This window comes from Nannospalax galili, unplaced genomic scaffold, assembly GCF_000622305.1.
Source record: "Nannospalax galili isolate Female #2095 unplaced genomic scaffold, S.galili_v1.0 scaffold747, whole genome shotgun sequence".
NCBI lineage: Eukaryota > Metazoa > Chordata > Mammalia > Rodentia > Spalacidae > Nannospalax > Nannospalax galili.
The window spans coordinates 1,472,543-1,490,306 of record NW_008357686.1 but is presented as its reverse complement, the minus strand read 5'-3'; the positions used below and the strand labels follow the sequence as shown (position 1 = coordinate 1,490,306).

The 17,764-nt window shown below is 40.6% G+C and overlaps 1 protein-coding gene and 1 pseudogene across 5 annotated transcripts in view; both read left to right on the top strand.

Annotated features, from left to right (window-relative positions):
- The window catches only part of Ogt (O-linked N-acetylglucosamine (GlcNAc) transferase), a 49,026-nt gene that overhangs the window by 18,987 nt on the left and 12,275 nt on the right, over window positions 1–17,764 (top strand). For all 5 annotated transcript variants that reach the window (XM_017794972.2, XM_008855562.2, XM_029557445.1 and 2 more), the window contains 13 exons: window positions 1,653–1,732; window positions 3,491–3,686; window positions 3,946–4,086; window positions 5,024–5,124; window positions 5,588–5,741; window positions 5,829–5,930; window positions 6,312–6,491; window positions 8,776–8,934; window positions 9,047–9,136; window positions 14,878–15,003; window positions 15,523–15,693; window positions 15,803–15,919; window positions 16,009–16,179. In XM_017794972.2, the coding sequence (XP_017650461.1) occupies window positions 1,653–1,732; window positions 3,491–3,686; window positions 3,946–4,086; window positions 5,024–5,124; window positions 5,588–5,741; window positions 5,829–5,930; window positions 6,312–6,491; window positions 8,776–8,934; window positions 9,047–9,136; window positions 14,878–15,003; window positions 15,523–15,693; window positions 15,803–15,919; window positions 16,009–16,179 (1,788 nt within the window). The remainder of the gene's footprint in view (window positions 1–1,652; window positions 1,733–3,490; window positions 3,687–3,945; window positions 4,087–5,023; window positions 5,125–5,587; window positions 5,742–5,828; window positions 5,931–6,311; window positions 6,492–8,775; window positions 8,935–9,046; window positions 9,137–14,877; window positions 15,004–15,522; window positions 15,694–15,802; window positions 15,920–16,008; window positions 16,180–17,764) is intronic.
- On the top strand, window positions 10,783–11,773 carry LOC103751963 (annotated as a pseudogene).

Below are 17,764 nucleotides of genomic sequence, written 5' to 3'. Positions count from 1 at the left end.
GATTTAAGTTAAACTGAGATGATTAGAAGACACTGGCAGAGCTGGTAACACTATGCCTGCTGCCCTTCTTTTTGCATTACGCTAAATAAGCCTCTTTTCTCTTTTTAAATGTTATTATTTTTATTTTTATATGTATGAGTATTCTGCCTGCATGTATGTAAGTGCACCATGTGCTTGCAATGCCCAGCAGAGGTCAGAAGAGGGTGTCAGATCCCTTGGAACTGGAGTTAGAGACTTGTTAGCTGCCATGTGGGTGTTGGGAATTGAACCCAGGTCCTCTGGAAGAACAGCAAGTGTTCTTTTTCTTAATTTTTAAAAAAACTTTTTCTTTCTTTCTCTCTCTCTCTCTCTCTCTCTCTCTCTCTCTCTCTTTCTTGGGCTTTTTGCTACTCTAACATTCTCCCCTCTGAAGAGGTAACCCTAAGATCTTTTAGGGATTAGATAAGAGCTCCCAAATACGATTGACATTTTTGGCCTTTGGAAGAGAGTATGCTGCTGAGAGGCCCAAGGACATTTTGACTTTTAGCCAAGAAACTGGCTACTTTTCTTTAGGGTCTTTTTACCCTAACTGCCTAAACAATTCCTGCCTCCTATTCTTATGACACCATCCTCTGAAGGGGTTACCCAAATTGCCAATAGGGGATTGAGACGCAGACCGCCCTGGCTTCTTCCATGCTGAACAGGGCCGCAGGGTGAGGCAATTGGAGTACCCCTTCAGTGGGTCTATCTAAAAGACTCCTAAATTGCACAACTCTTATCTTCAGGGGGAAAAGAAAGTTCTTGACTGGTGAGTAGGATATGTGAAGGAGAAGTAAAGGCAAGAGTAATTAGCATTACAAGTTCTAGACAGGGGGAAAATAAAAGAACAGGGCAAATTTCAAATGTTCATATGAGATCCATTGGGATTTCTTGGCGGGAGCTTCCAAAAGCATCCCTCTGTTGGGTTCCTCCTCACTTTTCTTTTGTCTGCCAAGGCTGGACTTGAGAGTGATGGACTCAGGATTTGTTTTCAGGCACTTTGGTAGCTGTTGGAGTGGCTAGAATCGGTGTCAGTTCCCTCTCAAAGGCTTCTAGATAGGAGGAGAAAACACATTTAGCCATCATTTCAGAACACTCGTGGGATATCTCCCTTAGCTACAGGTGGGCACTACAGTACTGCAGACCAAGATTTAAAGTCTTACATCTGAGCAGCACTTTCTGCTTAGAAACAAAATCATCAGTGAGAAATAATTGTCTAAATAACATTTTATATGGTGCAGGGAATGGAATCTGGGTACTTGCGTATGCTAGACAAATGCTGTGTCACAGAGCTGCACTCGCAGCCCCTCCCTCCAGTTAATTTTTGGTGTCACTGAGGTTTATAGATGATGAGAAGGAACTAAATAAATTGTTTTTAAAAATAAAGTGAGAGCCAGGCGTGGTGGTGCACGAGGCAGGCGGATCTCGGGAGTTTGAGGCCAGTCTGGTCTCCATAGCGAAACCAGGCCAGCTGGGGCTACAGGGAGACCCTGTCTCAAAAAGACCAAAAAAAAAGTGAGATTTCTTCTAGAAAATGTGTAATTGGATGTCTAAAATGACTTCAAAATAAAACATGGATGAGTAAATCTAACAAAATCCTAACTTGTTCTAAGTAACTGTCTTGTAATTTTTAGGCTGTCACTCTTGACCCAAATTTTCTGGATGCTTATATCAATTTAGGAAATGTCTTGAAAGAGGCACGCATTTTTGACAGGTGAGAGAATGTTCTATTTGATCTATTTTCTTATCTTTGTTGAGTTTGGACTTGAATACAATGGCTCGCTGAAGCATGTTTTTCTAGAGTGTAGTTTTTTCCCTCCTCCTGATGTCTGCTTTGTTACATTTTATTTATAGATAATGTTGCCTGTTTTTTTCTTTGTTGGCTTTCCTGAGTGTTTTTATCCTTCCACTGTTAGTTCAGTTGAAATTTCCTCTAATGTAAAACTGTTGAAATGATTACCTCTTAGACTGAATTGTTCCTTTGATCCGATTCAGAAGGCTAAGTAAAGCTTGACTTTTAACTTCTTTGTTTTAGAGACTGCTTTTCTAAGAGAGAGGGAGGGTGAATGTGCACATATGTATACAGGTGCGTGGGTACACTGAAGCCAGAAGAGGCTATCACTTTTTACCGATTCCTTTGAGAATTTCCACCTATTCTCTCCTCTATGGAGCTTGAATTTTTGGCTAGGTTGGCAGGTAGCAAGCTCCAGTAATCCTCCTGTCTTTCTCCTTCTCCCAGTGCTGAGGTTACAGGTGTATACACGACTGTGCCTGCCTTGTTACATGGGTGCTGAGATCCGAACTCAGGTCCTCATGGTTACATAGCAAGAGCTCTTACCTGTTGATCCATCTTTCCAGCCTCTTGACTTAACTTTTTTTTTTATTGTTAAAGGAAAGCTTATTTTTTCATTGGAAATAGACAATGTCTCCCTGTGAAAATGTTTTACAGTTTGGTGTTGTTCATGCCTGTAACCTCAGCTCTTTGGTGGCTGAAGCAGAAGTATGACTGTGAGTTCAAGGCTAGGCTGGGCTACATAGTGAGTTCCAGGCCAGCTTGGGCTACAGAGTAAGACCCTGTCTCAAAAAACAGAAAACAAAAAGAACAGAACAGGTCTCGGTGTAGTTGTTTAATACTTGTAATACCAGCACTTGAGAAGCTGAGGCTGGACAGTTGCTGAGAGTTTGAGGCCAGCCTGGACTATGGAGTGAGATCTGACAGAATAATCAAAAACTAAAAATACAAGAATGAAGATATAGTGGTAGAGTCCTTGTTTAGCATGTATGGGGCCCTAGGTTCAGTTCCCAGCACCACAAAAAATACATTTTATAAGATTTTGGTATGTAATAAAATGTCACAAGTTAATTCATATATATATATATATATATATATATATATATATATATATATATATGTATATCTGGAGTTAATTGTAACAAAACATCAATTGAAATTAGTTGGATTTTGTGATCGTGAGATGGCTCAGTGGGTTAAAGTGCTTGCTGTGCAAACCTGATAACCTGAGTTTGATCCCCAGAATCCATGGTGGAATGAGAGAGCCAACTCCAAAGTTGCCCTCTGACCACCACACGTGCAACGAGGCATATGAATCTGCACATACACACATAACACATACATACACACATAGATACACGTGCATATGCTATATATATATATATATATATGCAGACAATGGATAAAATTAAAATTAGGGGCTGGAGAGATGGCTCAGCAGTTAAGAACACTAGTTGTTCTTGCTGAAGACCCGGGTTCAAATCCCAGCACCCACATGGCAGCTAACAACTGTCTGTAACTCCAGTTCCAGGGGATCCAACAGCCTCTTCTGTCCTCCAAGGGCATTGCACGACACGGGTGCACTTACCTACATGCAGGCAATACGCATAAAAATAATAAAATTAAAAAGAAATTAAAATCAGTTGCATTTTGAGTATATATTTTCTTCTTTTTTCACAGAGCTGTGGCAGCTTATCTTCGAGCCCTAAGTTTGAGCCCAAATCATGCTGTAGTGCATGGCAACCTGGCTTGTGTGTACTATGAGCAAGGCCTAATAGATCTGGCCATCGACACCTACAGGCGAGCAATAGAACTACAGCCACATTTCCCTGATGCTTATTGCAACCTAGCAAATGCTCTCAAAGAGAAGGGCAGTGTAAGGACTTTTACTCTATTTTTATTTCTTTGTTATCTCGTAAGATTAAGAAAAGTTTTTTCATGCATATTAGTTACCGAGATGGTTATATTGATTTACTTGGTAGTTTGGGTTGATGGAATGAATACCAAAAAATAAGCATTTTGTGGAGTGTTGCAGCCATTAGGCTTAACTAAGCAATTACTCAAATTCCTAGAAAATAGCAGTAGTGGCTCTGGATGTTTTATGTAGTTTCTAAATCGTTTGTTTTATTTTCCAGGTTGCTGAAGCAGAAGATTGTTATAATACAGCTCTCCGCCTGTGTCCTACCCATGCAGACTCTCTGAATAACCTAGCTAACATCAAACGAGAACAGGGAAACATTGAAGAGGCAGTCCGCTTGTATCGTAAAGCATTAGAAGTATGTTGAACGTGGTGTGGCTGGGTATTTATTTAGTCTATGTGATAATTGAGGGGAAAGCAGGTAAGTTTGCCTGCCATCCACCTCTTATGAAAAGATAGTGGTTGAGTCATTGCAAAGAGGGTCTTTTGTTGATCTTAGTATCAAGAATACTGTGTAACGCCCTGTGTGGCATTCTAGAAAAGTCCCGAGAGTTGGGTCTCCTTTTTGATTGCATAAATCAATAGTGCAGTGGGAATTGCTATAACTGGACACTGATTTGTTGGATATGCTGAATGACTTAATACCGCTATTGTTCTTGGTAACTACTTTTTATTTTGTTATACATTTTCTAATATTCTAATAAAACTTTTTAAAAAATTCTGTACATTGAATTATTGTTTTCTGCATCAATAAACTCTGTACAAAGACATTGACCAGTACGCTTAAGAGAAGTTACCAGCCTGGCGTGGTGGCGCATGCCTTTAGTCCCAGCACTCGGGAGGCAGAGGCAGGAGGATCGAGGCCAGCCTGGTCTACATAGTGAGTTCCAGGCAAGCTGAGGCTACAGGGAGACCCTTTCTCAAAAAAACCAAAAAAAAAAAAAAAAAGAGAGAAGTGAGAAGTTACCAGTACATGTATCATTTCCATGTCTGATGGCTGTTGGCTAGGAGGTGTGGTAGGAGTTTAGAAAGAGGTTGTAGTACTGTTGGCTTGGTCAGCATAAACAAAGAGGAAGAGAAGCCTTCCTCCTGTTTGAAGTATGGACAGATATAAAATAGAGGAAGAAGTACATTTGGAGCTACCAGGCTTTGAAGAATGAATAGACTTGGAGATGGCGAGAAGTTGAGGTACTTTTGTAAAACTCTCAGAGCTGTGGGAAGTTATTTCTGCTGTTACGGCAGGTTTTTGTGTGTTTATTTTTTTTTTAAAATGTCAGTTGTGATCTTGACTCTAGGTCTTCCCAGAGTTTGCTGCTGCACATTCGAACTTAGCCAGTGTACTGCAACAGCAGGGCAAACTGCAGGAAGCCCTGATGCATTATAAGGAAGCCATTCGGTAAGAAACTCGAAGCTTTGCTCTTTAAAAATTTTATAGTGAAATTTATTTAAATTTTAAGAAATTACATTTTATTTAATTTGTGTGTGTGGGAGGGGGTGAGGTGGAGGCACATACTACAGCAAGTGTGTGCAGGTCAGAGGACAACTTGCAGTAGTTGATTCTCTCTACCATGTGGGTCCTGGGATCGAGCTCATATTGTTAGGCATGATGATAGGCACCTTTACTTGCTGAGCCTTCTCACTGGCCTTTATTTTGATAACTGTTATTATTTAATTATTAAACATTTGGCATTTGGCAGGTGCTAAACTGGCTCCCCTCTTTTAGTGCTGGAGATTCAACTCTGGGCCTCACAATTGGTAGACAAGCACTGTACCACTGGACCACATGCCTAGCACCTAAAATGCTTTAATAACAACAGAACAAGTTAAAGATTTTGTCAAATCCTTGTCCTCTCCTTCAGAATCAGCCCTACTTTTGCTGATGCTTACTCTAATATGGGAAACACGCTAAAGGAGATGCAGGATGTCCAGGGAGCCTTGCAGTGTTATACTCGTGCCATTCAAATTAACCCTGCCTTCGCAGATGCACATAGCAATCTGGCTTCCATTCACAAGGTACTGTTGTTTATGCTAACGTGGGCATCTTAGCACTGAACATTCGTTATAGGAATCTTCTTACCAACTTACTTTATTTCTTTCCAGGATTCAGGGAATATTCCAGAAGCAATAGCTTCTTATCGCACAGCTTTGAAACTTAAGCCTGATTTTCCCGATGCTTACTGTAACTTGGCTCATTGCCTACAGGTAAAGAATAGTAATTTGCTTTCAGTGTTGTGATCACTTTTTAATTGTTATGTACCATAATTCAAGCTTGACTGGAGACAGTTTTTAAAATTTATTATTTGTTTATTTATTTGTGTGCCTGTGGGGGGAGTGTGCATACACACTTGCAAGTGGAGGTCAGAGGACAGCTTTATGGAGTCAGTTCTTTCCTTCCACCAAGTAAGTCCCAGGGATGGAACTGGGGTCATCAAGCTTGTGTGGCAAACACCTTTACCTGCTGAATCATCTTGTTGGTGTTTTTAGGAGGATATCTGATACTACTCTTAGGAGGTCAAAGACGTGTAAAATATTAAATCCTAGGGTAGGATTTTCTGCATGATAATTTCTCTTTGCTTCTTCTAGATTGTTTGTGATTGGACGGACTACGATGAGAGAATGAAGAAATTGGTTAGTATTGTGGCTGACCAATTAGAGAAGAACAGGCTGCCTTCTGTGCATCCTCATCATAGTATGTTATACCCTCTTTCTCATGGCTTCAGGAAGGCTATTGCTGAGAGGCATGGGAATCTCTGCTTGGATAAGGTGACTCTTTTGTTTTAATTTTTTGTTATAAACTGAAATGTAGATAAACATGCATATCAAAAGTATGCCTTTATGAACTACCTTAAGGTGAACATCATCCACGCTGAGAAATGAAACTTTATTAGCTGCCCCAGAAGACCCTCTCACTGTCCTTTGTCTAGATTAACCCCTTTACTCCAAAGGATGGAGACTTCAATGGCTAACATTAACAAATTATTGATGATGTTTTCCTTTAAATTGAAGGTGTTGTACACACCTATAATCTCAACACTCCTATAATCCCAACACTTGGAGGCAGAGACAAGAGCATGGTGAGTTGAGGCCAGTCTGGGCCATGTAGCAGGAGCCTGCCTCAAAACCCAAAACATGCCATAACCCCCATCCAACAAGAACAATTAAAAAACAAACTAAAAGCAACAACAATAAAAACCCCACTCTACAATGTGATGATTTTTTTGTTGTTGGTTTTGTTTTATTCTGAGACAGGGTCTCCATGTAGTCCCAGCTGGCCTGGAACTTACTATGCAGACCAGGCTGCCCTCTTATCTCACAGAGATCCACCTCCCTCTGCCTCTGGAGTGCTATCTATCTAATCTATCTGTCTGTCTGTCTGTCTGTCTGTCTGTCTGTCTGTCTATCTATCTATCTATCTATCTATCTATCTATCTATCTATCTATCTATTATCTATCTATCATCTCTCTCTATCTCTCTATCATCTATCTATCTTATCTGCCTACCTACCTACCCACCCACCCATCTATCATCTATCTAATTGTGTTTGAATGTTTTGCCTTCATGGATGTAAGTGTACCACATGTATGTAATTCCCGCAGAGGCCAGAAGACGCTGTCAGATTCCCTGGAACCAGAGTTACAGATGGTTTTTAGCTGCCATGTGGGTGCTGGGAACTGAATCCACAACCAATGCTCTTAACTGTTGAACCATCTCTCCAGCAAAAACCCCACTCTAATGTTGAATAAAATGTTTGATATTCTATACTCAGTACCTTTGAGAATTAGAGCACTAATTGGTTAGTTTGGAATTTGCTCCAGAAAATACAGTGGTAGTAGGTTTTTTTTGTTGTTATTGTTGTTATTAAGAATACTTCCTTGGGGCTGGAAAGATGGCTCAGTGGTTAAGAGCACTGGCTACTCTTGCAGAGGACCTGGGTTGAGTTCCCAACATGCACATGGTGGCTAACAATGGTTCATAACTTTAGTACCAGGGGATCTTGTGCCCTCTTCTGGCCTTCCTGGGTACTGCATGCATGTGATTTTTTTTTTTTAATTTAATTTTTTAATATATTTTTTATCTTTTTGGGACAGGGTCTTGCTGCAGCCCCAGCTGGTCTGGAACTCACTATATAGACCAGGCTGGCCTCAAGCTCACAGAGATCTGCCTGCCTCTGCCTCCCAAGTGCTGGGACTAAAGGCATGCATCACCATGCCTGGCATGTGATGTACATATATACATGTCAGCGAAATACCCATATGAAACAGAAATAGATCTTTTTTAAAGGACACTTCCGTGCAGAGTTTCCTAAAATACTGGAACTTTTATTGTGCTCTATCTGCAATGCTTCTATCCCTTGAAGTTTTAGATCTGCTTAGGCTGTTTCATAATTCTCAGAAATGGGTCACATATGAAGTGGAACTACTGCATAGCCATTAAATAACTGCTGACTACTAATATAAACTGCTGAGGTTGCATCAGACTGGCCATATGAATTAAATGAAGTTTTCTGGCCAAAGTTTTCTCAATAGGTATTAAATGCAGGTTTGGTACATTATTAGATTTTTCTTTATTTAAAAAAAATATTTTTGAGGCAAACTTTCATGTATCCCAGGCTAGCCTTAAACTCTGTGTGTAGCTAGAATGACCTTGAATCTTTGATCTTTCTGCTTCCACCTCCCAATTCCCAATTATTGGGATTACAGCCTGAACCACCATGCCTGTTTTTATTTTGTTGTTAACGGTATTTGAGATAATGTCTCTCTGTAGCCCCAGGTGGCCTGTAACTCACTATGTAGACCAGGCTGGCCTTGATGTCACAGAGATCCACCTGCCTCTGCTTCCTGAGTATTGGGATTAAAAGTGTGAACTATCACACTGAGCTCCATTCCTGGATTTTATGCAGTGTTGGTTATGGGACTCAGGGCTTTATGCATGCTAAGCAAGTACTATACCAACTGAACTGTATCCCCAGTCCCTATTTTTAGTTTCGTTAGGTAAAAATTTGCATACCATTTGACTTTGCTAATGAACATTGCATTCTGTTGGTAGATCAATGTCCTTCATAAACCACCATATGAACATCCAAAAGACTTGAAGCTCAGTGATGGTCGATTGCGTGTAGGATACGTGAGTTCTGACTTTGGGAATCATCCCACTTCTCACCTTATGCAGTCTATTCCAGGCATGCATAATCCTGATAAATTTGAGGTAAGATTATTTTTTTTGGTGACTTTATTGTCACTTTAGGTATTAAACCCACTGTCTTGGAAAAATCAGAACCTAGGTTATTAAACTCAGTATACTCTTTGCTGCTTTTCAGGTGTTCTGTTATGCCCTGAGCCCAGATGATGGCACAAACTTCCGAGTGAAAGTGATGGCAGAAGCCAATCATTTCATTGATCTTTCTCAGGTAAGTAAAACTCTGATCCTTTCAACTTTTTTTCAGTAAATTTGGAAAAAAAAAGCTATTGACATTAAGTAGAGTTTTGGGGTTTTATTTTAATAATGTGTATGAGTATATTACTTGCATCTATTGAGTGCACCTGTGTCGTGCAATACCAGCAGAGGTTAGAGAGGGTTTTGGATCCTCCAAAGTGGAGCTATAGATGGTTGTTAGCTGCTTTATGTGCTGGGAACCGAACCCTGGTCCTCTGGAAGAACAGCCAGTGCTCTTAACCACTGAGCCATCTCTCCAGCACCAATTTTTTGTTTTTAAACTTATTTTTTATTTTATGTGTATGAGTGATTTGCTTGCATGTAAGTAAGTATGCCATGTGCATAAAATGCCAGGAGAGGCCAGAGTGGGCATCAGATCCCCTGGAACTTGAGTTCTGGACAGTTAAACAACTGCCATATGGGTGCTGACACCCAAACCCGTGTCCTCTCAAAGAACAAGTGTTCTTAACCACTGAGCCATCTCTCTAGCCACTTGTTTTTTTGGATGGGGAATTGAACCCAGGGCCTCGTGTGTAAGATACTTTAAGTTTTATTTTTAGTTTATGTGTATGAGTGTTTTGCCTGTGTGTAAATATATTTATATATGAATAATATGTATGTATATATGTGTGTACCACATGTGTGCATTGCCTGTGGAGGCCAGAAGAAGGCATTGGATATCTGGAACTGGAGTTACGACAGTTGTGAGCTGCCGTGTGGGTGCTAGGAACTGGACCCATCTCTCCTGCCCCTAAACAGTTTAAAGAAAATATATCTTAGTCAGGAAGATCATGATTTAAAAAGTTAGTGGTGGGGCTGGAGAGATGGCTCAGCAGTTAAGAGCATTGGCTGCTCTTGCAGAGGACTGGGGCTTGATTCCCAGCACCCACATGACTGCTAACAACCATCCTAACTCTAGCTCCAGGGAATCCAACACCCTCTTCTGTCTGTCCTCTGTGGGTGTTGCACAATATGGGTATGCTTATGTATATGCAAGTAATATACTCATATAAAATTAAAAAAATAATAAAATATTTTTTAAAAAGACCGGTCTTAAGGACCAGCTTAGGCTCCATGAGACCCTATCTCAAACAAAAGAAAACAAACAGATTCATCTATTTCTGTGAGCTTTTGCATTCGATGGTTTTACTACTACAGGGGAGGGTTGAGACAGAGCCCCACTGTGTAGCTAGTCCTGGCTGGCCTGAAACCTATGATGTAGACCAGGTTGGACTTTAACTTTTGGTGAACCTCCTTCATCAGCCCTTCAACTGTTGGGATTCCAGGTGTGTGCCACCATGCCCAGCTGGTTGTCTTTATTTCTGTTTTTGACTTTGTTGTTCTTTCCTCTATAAGTTATGATAAATTAAGATTGAAACCTATGGGAGAATTAAGTTTGCTGAATGTATAGATTGTTTTCTTTTTAGATTTTATTAGCCACTTTGGTGACTAATAAAGATATTATGAGACCAGCACTTGGGAGGCTGAGTTAGGAGGATTGCCACAAGTTTGAGGTCAACTTGGAACTACACAGACTCTGTCTCAGAAAATCCAGATGAAAATAAAAATAAATAATAAATTAAATAAAAGTCCAATTATAAAATACAGAATGATACATAAATGAAATTGGATAGGCCAGGTGTGGTGGCATACATCTTTAATCCCAGCACTTGGAAGGCAGAGAATGGAGATGTACGCATTTCAATTCTTCATCTGCCTGTATATGACCCACAGAGTGGAGAACTGCCCTCTGAAAGGTGGAATCCTACTCAGAATGTGAGGACTATTCTGTTAAGTGTAATCTCACTGCTTAATGAGCCCAACACCTTTTCCCCAGTCAGTGTGGGTGCTTTAGTTATGTTCAGGAAATGGAAGGACAGTAAAGGAAAAGACAAAGAATATGCTGAAATCATTAGGAAACAGGTTTGAGCCACTAAGGCTGAAGCAGAAAAAGATGGAGTGAAGGTCCCCACAACCCTGGTAGAATACTGCATCAAAACTAAAGTACCTTCCAATGACAGCAGCTCAGATTTGCTTTATGACGACTTGTACGACGACGACATTGATGATGAAGATGAGGCGGAAGAAGATGCCGACTGTTACGATGATGATGATTCTGGCAATGTGAAGTCATGACATGTTCCTTCAGTGCCCCTATACTGCCCTGCCATCTCAAGCCAAAGGAAGGGGAGCAAGTGGGAACCTAGCAGGGGCCCCTCAGCAAAAACTTATTCACGGGGTGGGAAAAACACATAGAGCTCCTGCTATGGATCTCACTCAGTCTGCTCCTTTTCATGGACCTTTACTGGAGAGAAAATAACCCTCCACAGAATGTCTGAATTCTTGCATTCTTTACCCCTTCGTCACTGTATTGATTCTTTTTTAAAAAACACTACCACTAGACTCCTGCCTCACTTCATCTCTGCAGAGCGTTCATAGCAAAACACGTTTGTCTGTTTTTAGATTTCTAAAGAATCTAAGACATTTAATGTGTTTAAAGCTGGGAACCCCCTGGGAGTTCACAAGTGCATATATTGGGTAGCAAAAGAAAATGGGGAAAAAAAAGGTGTAAACAAAAGACCCAAAAACAGAACTAAAAAAAGAAAACACCCCCCCCCCAAAAAAAAACAGGAAAAAAAAGCAATTTGCCAAGGTTTAACTGCTTCTTTACATTAGTGTGTGTGCATCTGTTCAACCCCGTGGTGGTGAATTTTGTTCCTTTCCCTTCCTAAGGCTAGGATACGGTGGGCATCAGGGACTTGCTTCTTGCTAAGCCTGATGAAATGTGCTGTTTCTGCCTCCATGAAACCATCCAACATGGGGGCCTCAGCTACTCAGGAGAGAGATCAGATTTTGTTTTTTGGTATCAATTGGGATCTAAAGCCTGAAATAAATATTCATACTTTACATTAAAAAGATATTATGAAATATGCATGCATACTTGAATATACATATACATATATAACTATATATAAATATACATGCATATATACAATATGTAATTGGATTGGAGACATAGCTCAGTTGGTAGAGTGCTTGCCTTGTGTTCCAGTTTCTTTCTCCATTGTTGTGACAAAACACTCTGACCAATACCAACTTGGGGAGGAAAAGGTTTATTTCTCTTAACATCTCCCAGGTCATAGTTCATCAGGGAGCCCAAGGTAGGAACTCAGGGCAGGAACCTGGAGACAGGAGCCGAAGCACAGGCCATGGAGGAACACTGCTTACTGGCTTGCTCCCCTGGCCCCTGCTCAGCCTGCTTTCTTATACAACATAGGCCTACCTGCCCGGGGTGGCACCACCCACAGTGGGCTGGGCCCTCCCATGTCACTCAGTAATCAAGAAGATGCCCCACAAACATGGCCACAATCCAGTCCAATGGAGGCAGTTCATCAATTGAGGCTCCCTCTACCCAGGTGTGTCAGGTCGACAACAAAGCTATCCAGCACACCTAGCATACAGAAAACCTTGGGTCTGATCCCTAGCACAGCAGAAACTGGGTGTCTTGGCTCACATCTACAATTTCAGCACTTGGGAGGTGGAGGCAGATGTGGGAGGATCAGGAATTGAAACTTGGCTTGGACTAAAGATCCTACTTCAAAAATGAATGAGTAAATAATAAATAATTGAAGTCCTCATAGATTTGGGAGGTTTACATTATTTAACAAATATTACACACCAATCCAATATCTTTTGTAGTATAGCTGTTACTTGAAAAATATGCTGGGGGTGGGGACTGGAGAGGTGGCTCCTGGTTGGGAGCTCTGGTTGCTCTTTCTGAGGACCCAGGACCGACATGGTGGTTAATGACCATCTGTAATTCCAGTTCCAGGGTATCTGATGCTCTCTTTTGACCTCTGCAGGTACTGCATACATGAATGTACTTCCATACAGGCAAAACACTCATGCACATAAAAGAAAAATAAATACATCAAAATTAAATAAAAAGATATGCCTGGCCACACCTGGCGTGTTGGTACATGCCTTTAATCCCAGTGCAGAGGCAGAGGCAGGCAGATCTCTGCAAGATTAAGGCCAGCTTGATCCACATAGTGATTTCCAGGTGGGCTGGGACTAGGAAGACCCTGTCCAAAGGAAAAAAAAAAACTCAGACCAAACAAAAAATATGCCTGGCCTTCTGGGTTGTTTTTGTTTTTGTGTTTTAAGACAGGGTCTCAACCCAGGCAGGCCTTCTCACCATGCCCAGTTTCATGCCATTCTGGTGATCAAATCTGAGGTGGTGTGCATACTAGGCTAGCACCTACCAATTAATCTACGTCTCCAGTCTTGATTTTGTTTTTTTCCCAGAAAGGATCTCAACTGTGTAAGGCACAATTGTGTAAGTGCAGGCTAGCCTTGAACTTAATCCTCTCAGAGCTAGTATTACAGGTATGAGACATTATGCCTGACTTCCTTTTTCTTTCCTTTTTATTTTTTTAATGACAATCTCACCAAGTAGTCAGTTTAGCCTTGAACTCATAATCTTCCTGCTTTAGCTTCCCAAGTGCTAGGATCATAGGCACATGCCACCCTTGCTTTGGCCATTTTTGATCAGAGGAGGATGATAGATGTCTCTACCTTATTTCTTTTAGACAGGGTTTCTTACTGAACTTAAGAGCTAGGCTGGTAGCCAGCAAGTCCCAGCAGTTCTCTTGTCTCCCTCCACCCTCACAGAGCTGGGGTTACAAGTGTTCGTGTGTGGTCACATCTGCCTTTTTATGTGGGTGCTGGGATCTGAACTCAGGACCTCATGCTTGTACAGCATGCTCTTAAACACTGAGCCATCTCTCTAGACCCGTATTGATACTATTTTGACATTGAGATTGTCAAATTCCTAGTCATTTTTTGGTTTTGTGTTTTAATTTTTTTGAGACAAAGTCCACACTTGTAACACTATGCCTGGCTTCTTTTTTATTAATTAGTTAATTAATTAATTAATTATTTTTATGTGTATGAGTGTATTGCCTGCATGTCTGTAAGTGCAATGCCCACAGAGTTAGAAGAGGGTGTTGGATTCCCTTGGAACTGGAGTTACGAACGGTTGTTAGCAACCATGTGGGTGTTGGGAATCAAACCCAAGTCCTCTCCAAGAGCAGCTGGTGGTCTTAATCTCTCAACCATCTCCCCAGCCCTAATATGCCTGGCTTCTCCTCCCTTCCTCCCTCCCTCCCTCCCTCCCTCCCTTCCTTCCTTCCTTCCTTCCTTCCTTCCTTCCTTCCTTCCTTCCTTCTGTTTTGACAGATTCTTCCTGTAGAGGTCTGGAACTCTATGTAGACTAGGCTGGCCTCAATCTCATGGAGATCCGTTTGTTTCTACTTCCTGAATGTTGGGTGTGATTAAAGGTGTGCACCACTATGCCCGACTTGTTCATCTTTGAGGGTCCATTTCAATTGCTAACTTCTCTGAAACCCTGTTATTAATAAATCCAATCCAGAAGGATTGTTTTCTGCTTTTGTAATGCCTTAAAACCATTATAGTGGTACTAAGCCCTATGTTGTCCTCATTAACTTAATTCATACTTGGTTCTCATTTTTTTGTGTTTGCTTGGTGGAGACAGGCTGATCGTCCTGCCTCTACTTCCTAAGTGCTGGGATTACAGGAGTGAGCCACTGTGCTTTTCCATCTCTTTTGTAACTAGGAATCTGAATTCTGTATAATGTCTTTAAAACAAATTGAAGCTCAGATTATACATAGTTCATATTTTCTATTCTATAGATCCCATGCAATGGAAAAGCAGCTGACCGTATCCACCAGGATGGAATTCACATCCTTGTAAATATGAATGGCTATACCAAGGGTGCTCGAAATGAGCTCTTTGCTCTCAGGCCAGCTCCTATTCAGGTAAAGAATAATCACTCATAATGTCCCTTGGACATTTGCTGCATCTGGCTAATTGACCACTGAGGAATTCTTTGAGTGTAGACGGGATGCCTCCTGATACAGTGTTAAGTGGAGACAGGCAGTTCATGGTTTATATAAACAGCTGCTTTGTCTAGAACATTTGAAAAACATTTTAACACAAGATTACTCTAAAATGCCATTCGATTGTTCTTGGCTTAAGAAGTCAGTCTCAAAAACATCATCTTTTGTTTACCCACTTATCCGCTAAAGGACACTGGGTTATTTGCAGTTTGAAACTAGTATGAATAAAACAGATATGAACAATTGAAAAAAAGTCAGCCTTAGTTCTTTATTTACATGTATAATTTGGGAGCCTTTTGATGAAGGTTCTTCTTGGAAAAAGAAAAAACTTCCTCAAGAGATGATTGCTATATACATCATGTGTTTGAATTGGTGGGTTTAGAGATGTGGAGATGGACGAACATTCATAGTTTTCAGTCTGATTTTTTGTTTTTTTAGGCAATGTGGCTGGGCTACCCTGGGACGAGTGGTGCGCTTTTCATGGATTATATCATCACTGATCAGGAAACTTCACCAGCTGAAGTTGCTGAGCAGTATTCTGAGAAACTGGCTTATATGCCCCATACTTTTTTTATTGGTGATCATGCTAATATGTTCCCTCACCTGAAGGTAGGTAGAAAACAGTGCTTTGGGGGAGTTTTAGAGAACTGTGTTCATTAATTCCTTGTTATTCTCCATATGCATCCTAAAAGGCATGTCTGAAATTTTATTCCCTCAGAAAAAAGCAGTCATTGACTTTAAATCCAATGGGCACATTTATGACAATCGGATTGTCCTCAATGGCATCGATCTCAAAGCGTTTCTTGATAGTCTGCCAGATGTGAAAATTGTCAAGGTCAGAACCTCACCAACTTTTGTCATTGAAGTGAACTGCGTTTGCCATTTTTTTTCTCATACATTTTTATCTCTGATTTTTTTTTTCAGATGAAGTGTCCTGATATAGGAGACAATGCAGACAGTGGCAACACAGCTCTTAATATGCCTGTCATTCCTATGAATACAATTGCAGAAGCAGTTATTGAGATGATTAACAGAGGACAAATTCAGATAACAATTAATGGATTCAGTATTAGTAATGGACTGGCAACTACACAGGTGAAAAAGACTAATTATGTACCACCAAACACACATTGTTTTCTTTTAAGCCTTATAATAACTCTAGGATGGAAGCATTATTATCTCCATTTTACAGAGGAGGAAATGAGTTCATTTGAAACTGACATCTTATAGATGTGCTTGACTTTAAAAGTCACCTGGCTTTAGCCAGTAAGTTACTGAGAGTCTACTGTGCGAACACCTTGTTTTTCCATCTGTGGCTTTGCTCACTATCTCTAGGCACCATATTGTTTTTGCTTCTGTTAACTTCTCTCCCTGCCCAAGTTCTGCACAGATTTTGAGTTCAGATAGTTCTTCCATGAATTGGTTCCTGTACTACTTTCTAGTCTCTTCTGTACTCCATCGGTGACTGTCTCCTGTGCTTCTGTAGTATTTGGGGGCATCATCACACTCAGCACAGTACAGTGTAATTCCTTATATTCGCAACCTTAAGTGAATGGAATTACTTTAGGAGTAATGTAGTTTGTATTCAGTGAATACATTACATGAATCAGTGGATATGTAGCTCTGTCAACAGAGTGTAAAAAGGCAAGGATCTTAGACCTCTTAGGAGTTACCAATTTTATCGAGATGTCCATACTCATGTAAGAGTGTAAGGCAGTGCTTAGATGTGTGGGCTTTGCAAATGAGGGCTATAATTGAAGAATGGTGATGATTAGTATGAGGGGAGAGTCTTGGGAGAAGAGGCCATTTGGAGGAGTAATTGAAATTTTTCTTGAAGAGTGGGTATGATTTGGAGGATATTTCATCTATGAAGAATAAAGAAGCAGAAAATTGCTCTTGGGTTAATAGGTTTTGAGTACGTCCATTTGTTTTTTGAGATGGCATTTTGTTATGTAGCCCAGACCATTCTCAAACTTGGCAGTCCTCCTGTTTTTCAGTACTTTTAAAAAACATTTTTTAGGGGCTGGAGAGATGCCTCAGCAGTTAAGAGCACTGACTGCTCTTGCAGAGGACCCAGGTTCGATTCCCAGCACCCACATGGCGGCTATGAACCGTCCTTAACTCCAGTTTCAGGGGAATCCGCATCTCTCTTCTGACCTCCATGGCATTGCACGACATGGGTACACTCACATGCATGTAGCCAATACACTCATATACATAAAATGAAAATAGTAAATAAAAATATTTTTAAAAACTTAAAAAAATTTATTTACTTTTGTTTTATGTGTATGGGTGGTTTGTCTGCATGGTATGTTAAGCGCACCACATATTTGCAGTGTCCATGGAGGCCAGAAGAGGTCATAGGTCCCCCTAGAACTGGAATTAGGAACTGAACTGCCTCCTCTGGAAGAACAGCCAGTGTTCTTAACCATTGGGCCATCTCTCCAGCCCCATGTGTTTTTATTACTTTTTGATTCAAGCAAGAACTTTCTTAGGGCAGTCCCTCTACCAAATTAAGATACTGCTATAGGTATTTCCTTAAAAAATTAACTGTATCCTTAATATTTTCTCATTACAGTTCAGGGACATTATGTCAAATGGTTATACCATTTTGTGTCTTATGAAATCTATTTTTTTTCCGTCCCTGATAGGGTTTTACTACATAGCCTTAGCTGATCTG